Source organism: Benincasa hispida, chromosome 6 (assembly GCF_027475165.1).
Source record: "Benincasa hispida cultivar pf3 chromosome 6, pf3_genome.v1.1, whole genome shotgun sequence".
Lineage (NCBI taxonomy): Eukaryota > Viridiplantae > Streptophyta > Magnoliopsida > Cucurbitales > Cucurbitaceae > Benincasa > Benincasa hispida.
In genome coordinates, this window is record NC_143483.1 from 29,168,314 (window position 1) to 29,186,556 (window position 18,243).

General features: G+C 37.7%; 1 protein-coding gene across 1 annotated transcript in view; it reads left to right on the plus strand.

Annotated features, from left to right (window-relative positions):
* ILA (putative protein kinase regulator ILITHYIA) overlaps positions 1-18,243 on the plus strand; it is a 60,570-nt gene that overhangs the window by 13,876 nt on the left and 28,451 nt on the right. The window contains exons 13-22 of the mRNA XM_039035178.2: positions 1,018-1,095; positions 2,961-3,080; positions 3,172-3,231; positions 11,513-11,602; positions 11,701-11,800; positions 11,970-12,139; positions 16,219-16,521; positions 16,604-16,720; positions 16,799-16,900; positions 16,978-17,127. Of these exons, the coding sequence (XP_038891106.1) occupies positions 1,018-1,095; positions 2,961-3,080; positions 3,172-3,231; positions 11,513-11,602; positions 11,701-11,800; positions 11,970-12,139; positions 16,219-16,521; positions 16,604-16,720; positions 16,799-16,900; positions 16,978-17,127 (1,290 nt within the window). The remainder of the gene's footprint in view (positions 1-1,017; positions 1,096-2,960; positions 3,081-3,171; positions 3,232-11,512; positions 11,603-11,700; positions 11,801-11,969; positions 12,140-16,218; positions 16,522-16,603; positions 16,721-16,798; positions 16,901-16,977; positions 17,128-18,243) is intronic.

Below are 18,243 nucleotides of genomic sequence, written 5' to 3' on the forward strand. Positions count from 1 at the left end.
TTTGATTTTTAGTTTGAGATCAATTAGTGTTGTCTTCTCTTTTTTGTTGTATTTGTCCGCATTGGTTGTAATTGCAATATTTTCTTTTTTTCTGTTTCTTTGTATTTTGAGCGCTAGTCTCTTTTCATTTAATCAATGAAAAGATCTTGTTTCCTTTTTTAAAAAAAGAACAAAATATCTCAATGGAAAGTAAAATGATATTAATGCTCCAGAGATATAAATAAACTGCAAAAAAGAGTTAGCGTGAAGTTTCTTATAAGAAAAGAGTGAAAGAAGAAACAAAATAAAATGATCGACAAACTTCAATCTGGGATACAAACTCCAATTGGATAGGAACTCTTGGGACCTGTTCATAAGCATCCAATAATTGATTTAATATACTTAAATAAGGTTCTAAACCTAATGGGCTGGTTGAAGAAATTTCCATCTTAGACCTTTCTTGTTTGTAATTTTCCATTACATCAATGAAAAATTCACTTTTGTCCCAAAGGAAAGGGAAAAAAAAGAAAAAAAGAGAGGGCGTGCTTATTGGGCTGCCACTTAGATTTTGATTACTTGCTATCACATATCCTTGTCATTTCCCCCTATGAACTACACTAATCACCTTTTTCATTATTTATGTTTTATTTTTAAGAAACTGAACTTTCATTGAGAAAAATGAAAGAATGGACAAGGCATACAAAAAACAAACCCACAAAAATGGATCTCAACACTAACTGTAAAATGGACCCAAGCTTAATCCATGTCCAGCAGTTTATTTTACTCTTTGCCCAGGCGTGTTTTTACCTCCATAGGCATATCCATATCCTCGAGATTTGTGGGTTGGATGCATAGTTTCTAGTCTCCTTATCTCCTTTCTGTAATTATTTTCCAATCTGTGTTTCTGATCCCAAGAGCTCTTTTAGAAGTTAACAATGTTCTATAGATGTTGCTAGTTGGTGTGTGCTCTTGGTTGTTTCCTTTAATAGAATAATTTGGGATGATTTTAACTCATTTATCTTTTTGTTTACTCTTCAGCGGGTCAATAAATGCTTGCAGGCTCATGGATTAAGCTTCACTGGAATTATTGCTGCTAATGTAGAAAATTTGTGCAAAGTAAGTGATATCTCTGTTGATTTGAATTTTGGAATATGCAGGATGTTATTTTTTCCCTTCTCTTTTCTTTTTTTCTGTTTTTGTTTATTTTTGAATGTTGTATTTCTGCAATATTGTTATCCATGATGCAATTTTAGTTTCTAGCAGGTAGGTTTTTTCGAAGATGACAATATATAAATGTATGGAATTTACAAAAGAAGGGCTCATGCCCAAACCGAAAGAGTTAGACAAGATTTCTCCAATTGGTCAAGGTGAGGTGAGAGAATAAGATCTATAAAAAGTACAACATTTACACCAAGTCATCAATGAAAAGTTGTCGCGTGTTCAAAACATCACTTGAATCCCCATCAAGCTATCTAATGGTCCTATTATTTGTCACCTTCACAAACTTCATCAAAATTGCACAACCAAATACTTGTCAGAAAAACCTCCCCTCATGAAATGGAGGATTGAGGAGGATCGCTAGACATCGAGAAAAGGAACTTCACGAAAAACCTTTAGAAGGACTAGGATTCCATGGATGAATAGGACTAGGATGACAGATATTAGTATCCCTTCTTGTTGGACTAGAACAAAAGTCCCGATCAAGAATAATAAGTCATGATACTTTTCGTTTTTCTTTCGGACAAAGTATTGCAGAAGCTAAGAGAAGGGGCAAATGTGTTCCCGGAACTAAAAAGGACAACTTCCACTAAATTATTTCTAAAAGAGAAAAGATGTTAAAAATGGTGAAACAAAGAGTAGAGGGTCTATCCCCGGACCATTTGTCCACCCAAAAGTAGGTATCTACTCCGTTGCCTACCAAACATGGAACAAATGAGAAAAAAAGGAAAGCTCACTGAAAATATCTTTTGAGGGTTTATGGAGGCCCTTTACCCTGCTTTAGATCCACTAAGTTGCCCATACTTGCTCACGTTGACCTTATACCATAAGGTATGGGACTCACGAGGAAAACTCTGCAAGCATTTAGTCAGGAAGGCCTTGTTTCCTTAACAAATTTGCTACTCTTTTGGTGCTCCCACTTTATGTTTTCATGGGTAGATTTAAGAGAGATAACAAGCATGCATCTCAGAGTTGATCTTTTGGGAGTTTAGGCATCCCAAAGATATGAGGTCAATTTACATAGTGCTCCATCCATTTAAGTAGCATCTGTATGTTGTTTTAATTTCAAGCTTATGTATACCTCCCTCCTCGTCACATATGCTCTACACCTATTTTTTTCTCCTTTGTTCTTTTTGGAAGTTTTATAGGTTCATCTTTTGGTTGGGTACCGTACTAGTACACCCATTCTGTATGCACCCACTTGAATCATGAACAATTTTTTGGGAATTGGTATTCTGGATACGTCCACTAGAATCATGAATGACTTTTTGGAATGAGCTAGAACAAGTGCTCAACATGTCCAATCTTTTGAGTTACAACAGTAACTAAATATGACTAATTAGTAGGAAACTAATTCATTCCAATTTAGTGGCTGATTATATAGCCTTATAAATTAAAAGCTAATATAACTTAATATGCCCTGTTTGATGCTACATAGTGGTGTTCTATCAGTTTTATGAAGTTGCATGCATTGTGTCATGTGTGTGTGTTTTTCCCCCAGTTAAAGGAATTACAGTTTGGTTGATGTTTTGGCTTATTGGAGGCTTTTACGTAACTTTCTGTTGGTTGGGGTTCGTTTCCTTCTTTTTGTATATGTCATCTATGGAATATATATATGTAAAAAGAATTTCAATAGTTTAGTTCGGAGATCTTCTACCTCCCTTATTTATTTGTTTATTTATTTTTTTACTGATACGAAATGCTGGCTTTTCTTAGACTTGTATATATTTTTTAGCTTTTTAAAGCATGAATATTTTCTTCAGGGCATCCTCGGACCACAAGGATTGATGAACACTGCGACTGATAGACGGGAAGCAGCAATTTATTCATTGTCCACTTTGATGACTATTGCTCCAAAAGAAGTTTACACAGAATTTGAGAAGGTTTATTATTCTTGATGTTATTATTACTGAGTTTCTAGCTTGATTATTTCACATTCATTTAGTGCTAACTGGAATATGTTCACCATGCCAGCACTTTGAGAATATGTCAGACCGTCATTCACACGATATGCTTTCAGAAAATGACATTCAGGTACATACCTGGCCCAATTATATTTAGGCGACTGATAATGTTACTTCATGTTAACTTGTTTGAAGAAAGCTTAACTGACAGTTTGGATTCAATCACTTTATGGCTTTTAACTTTTACTCGTTAGGAGGTGTGGTGCAATATTTTAGAAGGCCAAAAAGGTGGCCTTAAGTGCAGCTGTCGTTGATGTTAATTCTTTCTTCTTTTTCTTCTTAAACCTATGTTATCATTATTATTATTTAAAAGGCAATGAGAAAAACCTTAAGCATCAGAAAATGTTGATTAGAATGTGATGAAAAAGAGAGAAGGAAAAGAACCCAAAGTTTACGTGGAAAACCCTAGATCATGGAGAAAAAACTACGATAGAGACTAATTTTTTATTATTGATTGATACACAAAATACAAGGAGAAGGCACAAATAAATAGGTAGTAGGAAACCCTAAGGGTGTGGTAAAGTACAAAAATGCCCTGGTTAAATTAACTATTTTCAACATTCCCCTTCAAGTTGGGGCATAAATATCAATCAGGCCCACTTGTTGATACAATAATCAAAACTTTGTCTGAGCAATCCTTTTGTGAGCACATTTACAACTTGCTAATTTGATGGAATATAGGGAATGCATATGCTTCCATTATCCAGTCTCTCCTTGATGAAATGTCTGTCAATCTCTACATGTTTCGTTCTATCATGCTGAACTGGATTATTTGTTGCTTTATTGTCACAAAATAGTTTCATTGGAAGCTCATTGTCTTGGTGAAGGTCTGACAACACTTTCTTCAACCAAATCTCTTCGCATATCCCTAAACTCATAGCCTTGTACTCAACTTCCGTGCTGCTTCTGGCTACAACTCCCTGTTTTTTACTTCTCAAAGTAACCAGATTACCCTAGACAAACGTGCAGTACTCAGATGTCGACTTCCTATCAACCACAGTACTTGCCCAGCCAGAATCAGTGTAAGCTTCAATGCACCTTTTAACATCAAGCCTTTATCAGGAGTTTCCTTCAAGTATCGTAGAATCCGCTCAACAGCTGTCATATGCTCCTCATAGGGAGCCTGCATAAACTGACTGACAACACTTACCGCATAGGATATATCAGGTCTCATGTGAGATAAGTAGATTAACTTCCCAACCAATCGCTGATATTTTTCTTTGTTGATAGGAACCTTGTTATCTGTATTATCAAGCTTTGAATTATACTCAACGGGTTTACACCCAGTCATATTTGTTCCTTTGAGTAAGTCCAGAGTGTACTTCCGTTGAGACACTGAAATACCTTCTTTTGACTGGGCCACTTCCATCCCGAGGAAATATCTCAGCTTCCCAAGGTCTTTAATCTCGAACTCTTCTGCCATTTTTATCTTAAGTCTCACCATCTCAGCATCATCATCAGCAGATAGTACAATATCATCGACATAAACAATTAGGACTGCAATCTTTCCTGAAATTGACTTCTTTGTAAACAATGTGTGATCTGAGTGCCCTTGATTATACCCTTGTGCTTTGACAAAGGTGGTGAATCTATCAAACCAAGCCCTCGGGGACTGTTTTAACCCATATAGAGACTTCTTTAGTCCGCATACCCGGTGTTTGAACTGACTTTCGAAACCCGGGGGACTCATATAAACTTCCTCTTCAAGTTCCTCATTGAATGCATTTTTTACATCCAGTTAGTGAAGGGGCCAATCTCTGTTCACTGCCACTGACAACACCACCCGGATAGTATTAAGCTTGGCTATAGAAGAGAACGTCTTAGAGTAATTCACTCCAAAGGTCTGAGTAAAGCCTTTGGCAACTAGTCTGGCCTTGTATCAGTCAATTGTTCCATCAGTCTTGTACTTTATGGTAAAAATCCATTTGCACCCAACCGTCTTGTGCTCTTTAGGAAGAACAACCTGGTCCCATGTCTCGTTTTTCTCAAGGGCCCTCATTTCTTCCCTAACTGCAGCCTTCCATTTAGGAGTTTCCATTGCAACATGTATGCTGCTCGGTATCATCACTGTATCTAGGCTCGTGGTAAGAGCCTTGAACTCAATTGATAAGTTATTGTACATCATGTAACTGTGCATGGGGTACTTTGTACATGACCGAGTGCCTTTTCTCAAGGCTATAGGGAGATTAAGCGAAGCATCATAACTCTCCATCCTGTCAAGTTTCCCACTGTAATTGGACGTTTGCTCAGCCGGGGGTGCAACTTCAGAGGTACCTTCCACATCATCCTCTTCTCTAGTATCCTTCTCTTTCTGTGGAACTGTTTTTTCACCATTATCATTTTCAACTGTCTCCCCATCTGCCATAGTTTCCTTGGCGGTATTGTCACCGCCTTTCGCCCTTTTCTTTCTTGCAAGTGTCAGTCTCAACACCAGTTTCAATATCATTAATTTCAGGAACACACGTACCTGGATCTAATGTTGGGTCCGAATCATGGACCGGAGTCGGAGATACGATAGGCAACACTGTTTTCTTCCTATAGTATGTTATCCACGAGACTTGGTTGGTAGGAAGAACAGGACTGACATGCTCAGGAGTAGGAGTTGACTCTAAGGAACAACATATGTGGACCAGTTAGTCTCTTCACTTGGATTCTCCTCCTAAAGATGACTAATGGGGAAGAACGGTTGATCCTCAAGAATGGTGATATCCATGAAAATGAAATATTTACGAGAAGACGAGTGGTAACACTTGTATCCACGTTGGTGAAGTAGATATCCGACGAAGACACACTTTTGGGCACGAGGTGTAAATTTTGTGCGATTTGGACCGTGGGAATGAACAAAGGAAACACAACCAAACACCCGGAGAGGTACATCTAAGATCAAGCGGGTGGTTGGATATGACTCTTTAAAGCAGTCTAAAGGGTTTTGAAAATTGAGGACACGAGAAGGCATGCGATTGATTAGGTGGGCGACAGTAAGAATAACATCCCCCAATAGGTAGGATGGAAGAGAAGTGGACAACATCAGGGAGCGGGCGACTTCCACCAAATGCCGAATTTTCTGCTCGGCTACTCCATTCTGTTGAAGGGTATAGGCATAAGAGCTTTGGTGGATAATCCCCTTAGACGCAAGGAAGTCTCGGAAGGAGCTATTAAAAAACTCTCGCCCATTGTCACTTCTTAGAATTCCAGTTTTCGCATTAAATTAAGTTTCCATAGTATAGAATTGCTGGGATACGGACGACACCTTGGACTTATCAGTGAGAAGAAACACCCATGTAAGCCGAGTGTGGTCGTTTATAAACGTGACAAACTAGCGTTTACCTGTGGAGGTGGTGGTTGGTGAGGGACCCCAGACATCACTATGAATGAGGCTAAAGGGTTTGGACGGTTTGTAAGGTTGAGAATGAAAGGAGACACGACTTTGTTTGACCCGAATACAAACATCACAATTTAACGAAGATATATTAATATTGCGAAACAAATGAGGAAATAAATATTTCATGTATTGAAAATTCGGATGCCCTAAGCGAAAGTGCCATAACATAAAGTCATTCTTAGAAGTAGAAATATTTAAAGAAATAAAACTGGTCCTATAATCACCCCTAGAGGAAGTATCATCAGTCAGGAAGTAGAGCCCCTTATCGTGCGGGCAGTGCCAATCGTCGTCCCTGAGCTCAGATCTTGAAACAAAACAGAGTCGGGTTGGAAAACCGCCTAACAACTCAGATCTCTATCAATTTTATTGATAGACAACAAATTATATGAAATCTTCGGGACATGCAACATATCACGCAGCACCAAACCCTCGAACGAAGAGAGGTGCCCTTTTCCAGCAATAGAGGCAAACGATCCATCTGTAATTCTAATCCGTTCATTACCAGCATTCGAACAGTAGGAAATAAACTAGTCAGATGAGCCTGTAAGATGATCTGTAGCCCTTGAGTCAACAATCCACATGGTTTTTTACCATTAACACTAATAAGGCCAAAAGACTGAGGTGAACCTGACTGCACAATAGCACTGACCCTAATTACACTCAGATTATTCTTACTATCTGCTGGAGATTGTTGCTGGGATTCTTGCTTGTTGACTCACTCACCAAAGCACGTTCAGAGGTTGATTTGTCATGTGACTGACGTCGTTTGCTATTGGGAGGTTTCCCATGGAGCTTCCAGCACTGGTCTTTTGTATGCCATGGTTTTTTGCAGTGTTCACAAATCGGGGGTGATTTCTTATCGCCATCAGACCCAGAGGACTTAGTGGCAAAGGCAGCAACATCAGTAGAGATAATTATTGGATTATTCATTGCACTTGACTTGTCCTCTTCCAAACGTATTTCTGAGCAAACTTCCGTGAGAGAGGGTATAGGACGTTGCCTCAAAACTCGACTCCGAACGGCATCGAACTTCGAATTTAGCCCAGCAAGGAAGTCATAGACACGATCAACTTCCTCAATCTTTGCATACCGAGCTCCATGATGCGCACACTTCTGGACTATTTCCCTACACAGATCCATCTCTTGCCATAGAAGAGACATTTTATTGAAATAGGACGTTACGTCCATAGTTCCCTGCTTACATTCATGGGCCTGCTTTCGTAATGTATAGAGCCGGGACGCATTTTGCCTCTTTGAATAAAGGTTTTGCACAGCATCTCAAATATTTTTGGCAGTTGCAACATAGAGTAACAGTCTACCAATTTGGGATTCCATACTATTAATCAGAACAAATCTCAACAACGAATCTTCCCCTTTTCAGATACGTTCCTGAGGGTCTCTTGGTTTAGGCTTAGGTATCTCTCCCGTCAAGTACCCAAATTTATGGCGTCCTTCCAAGGCCATTCTGATTGATTGAGACCAGGAAAAATAGTTCTGGCCATTCAGCTTTTCTCTAGTAAGAAATCCTGCAAAATTTCCCATGGATCCAGACAGAATATTTGTATTGGGTAAAATAGGGAAAGAATTTACCGGGTTCTTAGAATATATTGGTAGGTTGGCAGAGAATTTTGGTTGGACTGGTTGAGAATTTGTCCCAAGAACTGTTCCGAAATCTGCAATCTGCTAGTGGAGATGGACAAAACGTCGTTGGAGATCGTTAGGGCCATGAGCCATTGTAGTGGTTGGAATACCTTGATCGTCCATGGACCCTCGGCCCAGATTTATGGAACCGAAGCCGGCTGTTGGGTTGAAAGCCGAATTGGTCGGCTGCACCATTGGAGGAGAGCTCATCATCGTGCGAGGATATGAAGGATTGCTGAGCTGTCTGCGCAGATTCGGCCGATTGCGCATTCGGGAAGGAAACCAGCGCACGAGGATCGGTTATGAAGGTTCGTTGAGTTGTTTGTGCAGATTCGGCTGGCTGCGCATTCGGGAAGGAGTCCCGTGCGCGAGGATCGACCGAATTCAGGAGCTGCGCCATTTGCATGCGGGACGGCTCGACCGACTGAAGTGCCACGGATTGGGTCAACTGCTACGTTGGGATCTCTGCCGATTGCTGCATCGGAACTGCTGCTGGTTGCCTCTGAAACGCCAATGCCTGCTGGGTTGATTCGACTGGGGCCGAGTGACTGGAGATAGGATGGTTAGGGTTGAGATCCGACACTGATTGAAGAATTTGGGGTAGTGCGGCTTGGAGATAATGTTCAATGGCTTCTCGTATTGCCGCGGTGATATCGGCATTTACGGCTCCACCAATTCCAATTTAGGTTGCTAATGGAGACTCTAGTCTATTCTCATCGATGACGGTTAAGGTTTCGTCGCCATGCTCTGATACCATGATGAAAAAGAGAGAAGGAAAAGAACCCAAAGTTTACGTGGAAAACCCTAGACCAGGGAGAAAAAACCACAATGGAGACTGATTTTTTATTATTGATTGATACACAGAATACAAGGAGAAGGCAAAAATAAATAGACAGTAAGAAACCCTAGGGGTGTGATAAAGTACAAAAATACCCCTAGGTTAAATTAACTATTTTCAACCGAATGCAAATCCATGAACTCATAAACATAAAGATCATTATGCAAATCCAGAAAATGTTTCTTTGGTCTACTGGGGTGTGTGCTTTATTGTGAGATATTTGGGGGAAGAGGAACAAAAGTGTTCTGGGGAGTGGGGAGGAATTAGTGATGTTTGGTCGTTAGTGAGATTTCATGTTTCTCTTTGGGCTTCGGTTTCGAAGGCATTTTGTAATTACACTTTAGGCCTTATTTTTCCTAGTTGGAAACCCTTTCTTTAGTGGGGTTTTCGTGGGCTTGGTTTTTTATATGTCCTTGTATTTCATTTTTTCTCAATGAAATCCGTTGTTTCAATAAAAAAAAAAAAATAGAGTACAATTTCATCTCCTTTAATTTTTTACTTAAACTAAGATTGAAAAGGTCGTTATCAAATTATCATTACACCTAATAGAGTCACCTTTTAACTTTTTCTTCAAGCTTTTCGGTGCAAGACATCTAATTAAATTGGAGATGCAGTATTTCCCATGAAGATTCCATCTCTTTTTGTAGGTAATAGTGTCCATTGAGAGATGCAGTTACTTTCTAAATCGGCCGTGCATTATAATTTGTAAGCCTATTTAAGTGGCCATTTTTCTATGCCACTAAACATTTTCTGGTTCATTAGCTATAATCTTCCTCATTTCTAAGAAACTAGGACAAGGCAGAAACCCATTTTCCATACAGTATACGAGTTCCTAAGAGCCTGTTTGGTAGAGATTTTAGAAGCAGAAATTTGGAAACAAGGGGGATTCAATGGAAACAAAGTTGTGTTTCATGTTTGCAGATATGTGTTTGGTAGCAAATTCAGAAATTGAATTCTAATTTAAACAATTGTTTAAAATGTGTTTGATAGGATATATTTATACATCATAAAACTAGTTGTAGTTACCCACTAATATATAGTTGACAATAAACTATTATTAATTCATTTTTAATATGATTTATTTAAAAAAAAAATTATATAATTATTATTTTGTAATATTATATAGTTTTTAATACATTACATAGTACATATTATATTTTTTAAAACATGAATTGAGTTTATAACCTGACATATTGTATTTCTAAATGTTTTTATTTTTATTTAATATGATTATGAATTTTAAAATTTAAAATTCAAAATCTTGATACAATGAAAACATAAAAAATGTTGTTTTCAGAATTTGCACTGTTTGGATCACTGAATCCGGAAATAATTTTCAGAAATAAAATTCGAGTTGTCTACCAAACATATATTTGTTGAATTTTAGTGAATCTGAAAACATAAAACAAAATCTAGATTTTCTACGAAACAAAACCTAAATTTACTTGCAATGGATGGAAAAAGAAAAAGGAAGCACCAGTCGAGGAAAGTAGTTTCTTCACTGTGATAAAATTTCTCTTCATACGGACTCCAAAATCAATAGAACGAACAAGGGATTCAACAAATATCGTAGACAACACCCAATGCCCTAGAAACCACAATGGTTCTCACCTACACAATAGTCTATGTGATTGAATACAGAGATAATAGTTGAAAGAACCCAATGCCCTAGAAACCACAATGGTTCTCACCTACACAATAGTCTATGTGATTGAATACAGAGATAGTAGTTGAAAGAAGCTAGAATCCTGAAGGTTATGGAGCTTGATGTAGGACCAAATCTCCTTGACGACGATAATGTGAGAAGCCTCCAATGCACCCAAGAAGCAGCCTTCAAAATATTAGTCGAGTCATTTCCCTTTTGATTTTTGGCTTGGGAGCGGCTGCAACACTAGGAGTATCGAAGCTCACAAGAGTTTCTCCTTCAACTCTGACTTTGGCTTTGGCTTCAAGATCGTCTTTGACTTAGTGGTGGGGATAGGAACGGAACTAACATCTTTCATTTGGCAAAAGTGTAAACCTTGAGATAACTTAGACCCAAAGGAGTTTGAAAAATTCTTAGCAACCTGATTATGATATTAAAATTTGAATATTTTCTTGAACCAAATGTTGTAGATGAATTCAAATGCCCCATGGAATTAGTGGATGTGGTCACTAGTCATAAGCTGGCCGACATTCTCTGGGTATATATAGATGAACAGTTTTCAAGTCTATCAATCAATTAAACAGTAATTAATTTGTATGCCTACCTATAGAAGTTTGAAACAGAGTATGTCAAGAACTCTTTTTCTTCTTACTTGGTGTTACAATGTGTGATAATTTATAAGTTACACTTGTTTCTGGCTTTTAATTTCTAATGTGAAATAGAAGATCCTCTATTTTTTTTCTCTGCAATATGTTAGAAGAATATTCTTTGGAAAATTATGAATTATTATTCTGATTTTTGGCATGGCATGTTCTTGTATATATTCCTTCTTCCTGTTACTTCAGATTTTTCATACTCCAGAAGGGATGTTGTCCGGTGAGCAAGGTGTTTATGTGGCAGAGTCTATTCCTTCAAGCATCCCTAAAGAATCCAAGGTAGTTTTAATTTCTATTTTCACACGTCTATTTGTTTAGTTATGTGTAGTTATTATAACCTGAAAATAACTTTTAACTTGTGTCTATCATTTTGTCAGAAAAATTCAAGTTCTAATAACTCAATTAGAAGGGAACCAGCTAGTAGAGAATCTTCTGGCCTGGGCAAGAAGGATGCTGGAAAGTTTGCAAAAAAGCCTGGCACGTCACTTCTGTGCTTTTTCTTTGCAATTTAATTTGTTTCTGTTTTATTTTTAAAATTATTTGTTAATTTTTGGCGGTTAACCTAAAATAATATTGTTTTTTTAATTTAAAAATATTATTTATTATTTGTTGATGATGCTCCTTGTATGTTTTCCCCTACCCCCAGATAAAGGAAAGACAGCAAAAGAAGAAGCACGTGAATTGTTACTTAGGGAGGAGGCATTTATACGGGAAAAGGTCCGGAAAATACAGAAAAGCTTATCATTGATGCTGAGGGCTCTTGGAGAGTTGGCCATTTCTAATACTATATTTGCACACAGTCAACTATCGTCATTGGTTTGTACTTTTTCTATATTCCTACTCTAATGATTAAATTAGCTTCTACGTTCTATCTAATATTTTAATCTTTTTTCACTAACAAATATACAATTCATATGAGAGTTTTTCAGAAATGGAAATGAAATTTTCGTTGATATAATGAAAAGAGCAATAGCTCAAAGGGCAAAGAAACATACAATGAGACATGTAGATCAAAACTAGGATCAACAGGTGCATCGATCTCAACGAGGTCGACACCACCGTAGCGCCTTCATCATATCCACGCCAAATAACATCCTAATCAAATAATTTATTTCTTTGACTAATACATCATAATACATTAAGATGCTAGTAAACTGAAGAGATAAAAGCATTCCAATTTGAGTATATGTCTTGGATGGAGTAATCATCGAAGAACTTGGATTGTGAGCACCACGAGGAAGCAAGAAGCGTGCTGACCCAAATCTGTCTGTCCAATCTAAGGCTTTGTTGTGGAAGACTTTTGGTTGCATTTGAACCAAAGTTTTGATAGCATAGCTTTAATTGCATTTAACCGTAGTATTTGAGCTTTGGATGATAATGAGGGCCCTCTCAACACTTGGGAGACATTATCACAGAATGAATGACCAAAGACCCATACCACATTAAAGTATGAAAAATTTTTCACCAGCAATTTCTAGAGAAGGGACGGTCAAAAAACAAGTGAGATCTTAACTGCTTGCTAAACAAAAGGGACAGTTGGGGATAAGTAGTGGTCCTGGAGCTTTTGCTGGAGGATGGCCAAGCAATTGAGGACCAAATATCATAACCCAAATCAATGTTAACCCTTTTGGGACTTTTGGATTTCCATAGAGCTTTGAACAGATCCTTTTCCAGTGGAGCTGAAGTGTTCAGGTGTTTTGATAGAGATTTAATAGTGTATTTGCCAAATGAGTCCAATGACCAGAGCCTATTATCAGGTAGCTGCGATGGTTTTTTACCTTCCAAAACACACAACAGTAGCTGGAAGAATTGCGGCCACCCAAACACATTTGTTAAACATTGAACGAAAAGGTAGTGGCAAAGGAACAGTTGATAAAGAGGTGAAATCAAAGGTCTTGTCTACACATTGAACAGTTGATAAAGAGGTGGATAAGAGTCTCTGCATCTCTTTTACACATTGAACAGCTGCTGGGAGAGAGGAAAAATCTGGAGTGTTCTCTTTGTAGTTTATTATGTGCTAAGAAGCACAGATATGGATACGAACACATATATGACACAATACGGACACATGGACACACCCTATTTTAACTATCTAGGACACAATATGGTAAGGACACATTCATTAAAATATAGATTTTTTGAAATATATATCATTTTTATACCAAAAGAAAATCAAAGTAAATGGGTTGATGCATTTATATGCTTAAAAAACTTAGCTTGATGTATTTCACTCTCAAAAGTTATTATAATTGTCATAATATATGTGTCTTTTTAGTCTACACAACAAGTGTTCTATGCATGTCTAACACATTTGTTGCACTAACGTGTCCAACAAGTATTGGGAGTGTCCAAGTGTACGGACATACTAGTCAAACTAAAGTATTTGTGCTTCTTAGGTTATGTGTGCCTATGCAAGAGTGACTTAGCTTCCATGGGAAGAATTTCACCTTTTTTGGGTTTCTCCCTTTCCAAACAGTATGGTAAAGATCCTCTTTCCCTTTAATCCCCTTAGAAGCAAGACTATTCTAAAGGGATTTGGAGAAAGTTCCAGATTTATCAAATTTCCGTGGCCAATAGTCCTTTGATTCAGTTAAGTCAATAGATGATAAGAATGATCCAGTTGTCTATTTCCACATCATTGATATTTCTTCTGAGGCTTAAGTTCCATGTAACGCCTTCCATGTTCCAAGATTTTTTGATATTTGCATCCTTTAGTGATGGATGGTAGAGTCTAGGGAAGGCTTCTGTTAGAGGCAGAGGCCGCTGACGATCCAAAGATCATTCCAAAAAGATGGATCTATTATACTTCCAACCTTATAGGTGATGTGGCTGTATGTATGATATTTATACTTGTTGATGCATTTTGAGTTAGAAGTTTTATTTTGTGTTGTGAGATTTATACTTCCAACCTTATAGTTAGGTGATGTGGCTGTATGTATGATCTATTATACTTCCAACCTTATAGGGAACCAAAATCAGATCAGTGGGCGTTTACTTCAAATCTCACAAGAAATTCAAAATATTTTCGCAAATTTGAACCAAGAGAAGAAGCAGAAAATGGAAATGTGACCCCAGAGTTTGCACCTTCATCTGAGAAGGTTGTTTAGTTGGAGAGTCGTCACACAAAATGCTCCCTCTTGTATCTTCGAAAAAAGAAATTGAAGAAAACGATGCAATGGGAGAAAATCGGTGATGAAGAAGAAGACGCTTCGTCATTGGAGACCGATTTGTCGGAGGATATAGTCGCAAGACAGAGAGGCGAGATTCACGATGTCATTGGAGGGGGTCAAAGTTTGATGTCACTAGAAGGAGATCAATTTGCCGTTTTTTGATGTGTTGACGTTGCTACTAAGCACAGGGCCGAAGCATCGTCGCAAAGGACTCAACAACTACGAGAAAAACACCGATCAGCGATGACTCGTTGGAGAGAAAATAGTTGCTGATGCAAATCGAAGAAGCAAGAAAATCATGGCTGGCGGCTGCACATGTTCATGCTGGGGAAGAAACCAAAATCAAGATAGGGAACAAAGTTGGTAATTTGTCCAAAGACCCTAAAGTTAAAGGCAGCCCTGATGAGGTAGGAATTGGGCCTAATGGGGCATCTATCAAGCTCGGGTCTTTTAATAGATTGGTTAAAACCCATTTTCCATTTCATTTTGAAGAGATTTTATGGAGCATGATTTTAATTCAAATTTGGATATGAGAAATTTTGCATCGAGATTTTTCAGTTGGAGTCTACCACACTCAAAGAGTTGAGAGAAGGAAGCTTCACTTTATCACCTCGATCTTGAGGACGAGTCCTTTTTTTTTTAAGTTGGCTTGAATGGTGAGGAGAATTAGGATAGTTAGTATATTTTAGTTAATACTTAGTTTAGTTGTTAATTTATATTAATTAATATTTAATTAGTATTTTAGAATTAATTAGTTAATTGTCTTATTTTCTTTTAAGACTATGAATAGCCATTTTAGAGAGTGTTCTAATCGAAATGATTATTTCTATGTTTGTATGATGAGCATTGGTCTCTTTTCATTAATCTTCCTGGTTTTATCACATTTCGAGTTAGAAGTTTAATTTTGTGTTTTTTTTTCTCTTACTGGCCTTTGCTCCTTCCTCTTTGTGGTCTTTGAGATTCTCGCTCTCTGGTATTAGATGTGGCGGAGCTTCATTATCAACATGTGTCTTGTGGGCAAAGGGACATCAGATTTTGGTTCCCTGATGTTTCAATGGGCTTCTTTATTCCTTTTTCCATAAGCTATCTGTCCCTTCCCCACCCATCCTGCCTCCACTTTCTCCTTGCTCTAGAAGATTAGAGTCTGTAGGAAGGTAATTTTTTTGTGCATGGTAGATTTTACATGAGAGAATCAACTCTTTGGACCGTGTTCAAATGTCACTCTTCCTTGATGTTTTTCTTGCAATGGTGCATTCTCGTAAACGTCGGGTTGAAGACCTTGAACATATGTTGTAGGATTGTCATTCAATCAGTCTCTTTGGGTTCTTAGGCTGAATTCTTTTGAGTTTTGTTGGGTCTGGAATAGTCTTTTTTGCCACAGTTGAGAAGGTGACCTTTTGTTTGTCTTCTGGTTCTTGCAATAAAGGCAGAGTCTTATACCATGCCAGCTTCTTCGCCATCATTTGGGGTATTTATGAGTGTAATAATAGGGTTTCCAGACAAGTTGAGAGGTCGTTTGGCAGGGTTTGAGAGTTGGTTAGATTTAATGTATCCCTTTGGGTGCTTGTCACTAGGTCTTTTTGTAATTATGATCTTGGTTTGATTTTGCTAGATTGAAGCACTTAAACAACTTATATAAGGAAGATACTTTCAGTTGATGTTGGCTTCACTTTCAGTTTATTTGGCTTTCAACCAGTTTTCTTTTTCTTTTTTTTCTTGTATCAGGTGAAATTTGTTGATCCGTTATTAAGGTCACCAATTGTAAATGATGTGGCTTACGAAGCCTTGGTAAAACTTTCTAGATGTCTTGCTCCACCGCTATGTAATTCTGCTCTTGACATTGCCACTGCATTACGCATGATAGCAACGGATGGTGACCATCTTCTTCTTGATTTGACCCCATTGGTTGGTGAAGCAGAAGCTAATGGAAGACCATCCTTGGGTATTCTCGAGAGAATAGTAACTGCTCTATCTGTTGCTTGTAGATCAGGATCTCTTCCTATAGACACGTTTACCTTCATTTTCCCGGTATGTATATAATTTTCACTGGGCTCTCTCTATTTGTGATGTTTGGTGTATACAAATGTTCTCTCTTCTCGCTATATTGCAGATCATGGAGAAAATTCTATTATCCTCCAAGAAGACAGGACTCCATGACGATGTTCTTCGTGTTCTTTATTTGCACATGGATCCCTTACTACCTCTTCCTAGGCTGCGGATGCTATCAGTAATATTTCATTCCATATTTGGGCTATGGGTAAAATTGCATTTCTTTTGTCCTTGATAACGGGTCTCTGTGTTGCAGGTTCTTTATCATGTTCTTGGTGTTGTTCCAGCTTTTCAAGCATCCGTTGGACCTGCACTGAATGAGTTATGTCTTGGTCTTCGACCTGATGAAATTGCATCTGTATGTTCTTTCCTAATCTTTTAATTTTTAAACAACTGTGTTTGGGATATCACATATCATTAATAGTTATTCTTCAGGCTCTAAATGGAGTCTTTGCAAAAGATGTTCACGTAAGGATTGCTTGTCTGAAAGCTGTAAAATGCATCCCAGCTGTTGCCAGCCGGTCTCTTCCTGAAAATGTGGAGGTTGCTACAAGTATCTGGATGGCTTTACATGACCCAGAAAAGGTTCTTCAATCTTTCCTTCTGAAAATGTTATATTTCTTGGTCATAATTTGAGGGTTAGAAAATCCTTCTTTAGTGGAAACTCTGGAACTTCTCTGTAAAGAGGATATTTATCTAACTCCATACTTGAAATTTCTATACATTTTTATGATTAGTTTGTGCATCACTAGGTGTGAAGGATGTTGAGATTTTATGATATATTGGACACTCCTGTTCTATACTTTGCTTGTAAGGAATAAAAGTCTTTGTGGGTGTAAAAGGTGCTTGGGAGGAGGATGCCCATAATCTTGTCCTTTTAACTTGCTCTTGGCCTTATTGCTTCATAATCTTTATGGGATTTTCATTGGAGCTCTTGTATTTATATTTTATGCCTTCTGTCGGTCGTTTTTCCCCTTTCATTTTTGTTAATGAAAGAGTTTTATTACCACCAAAAAAAAGTATGGGGTCTCTGTTTTGTACACAGTTTCTGATGCATATTTTACTTCTGTCTTTAACATTTTCAAGATGTTTGATGGATCATTTGTTAATTATGAAGTTGGATAAATAACCCTTTTGGAATATGGTAATCACATCTTCTAGATCGTTCCAAATGTGCTGTAAATCTTGATCTACAACAAATGGTATGATTTATACTGTTGAGATGATCATATTACTTCAATTAAAAGTTATGACTAGATTACAACAAAGGTATAATCTTTTGAAAGTCTTTTTTCAGTTGATGATAGGAAAATTTTGAATGAGATTTTGCACTCGGCAGCATCAGTGGAAAGTTTTCTTCAATTCCTCACAAATTTCATCCTCTAATTGAGGTTTGTGGTTCATAGATGAAAGGGATTAGGCGTAGGCCTCAGTCAGCACAAATAAGATTTAATTGTGCTCTAAAAATGGGTAGATCTTGAGTTTTCAGAGGTTTTGAGGTTGAGGATTGTTTTTTAAGTTGTTATGAAGATCTTTTTCAGTGCCTTTCTGTCATTCGCTATTCAGTTAATGCACCTGTTGAAGTCTGCTGGGTTCTTATTTTGTTGGTTTGGAAGACTCTTGTTCCCTAGTTTTCCCTGTCTTCTCCATTCTTAGTTTTCTTATGAGAGCTCTAGGTTCTTGGCCTTTATTTTGGTATTT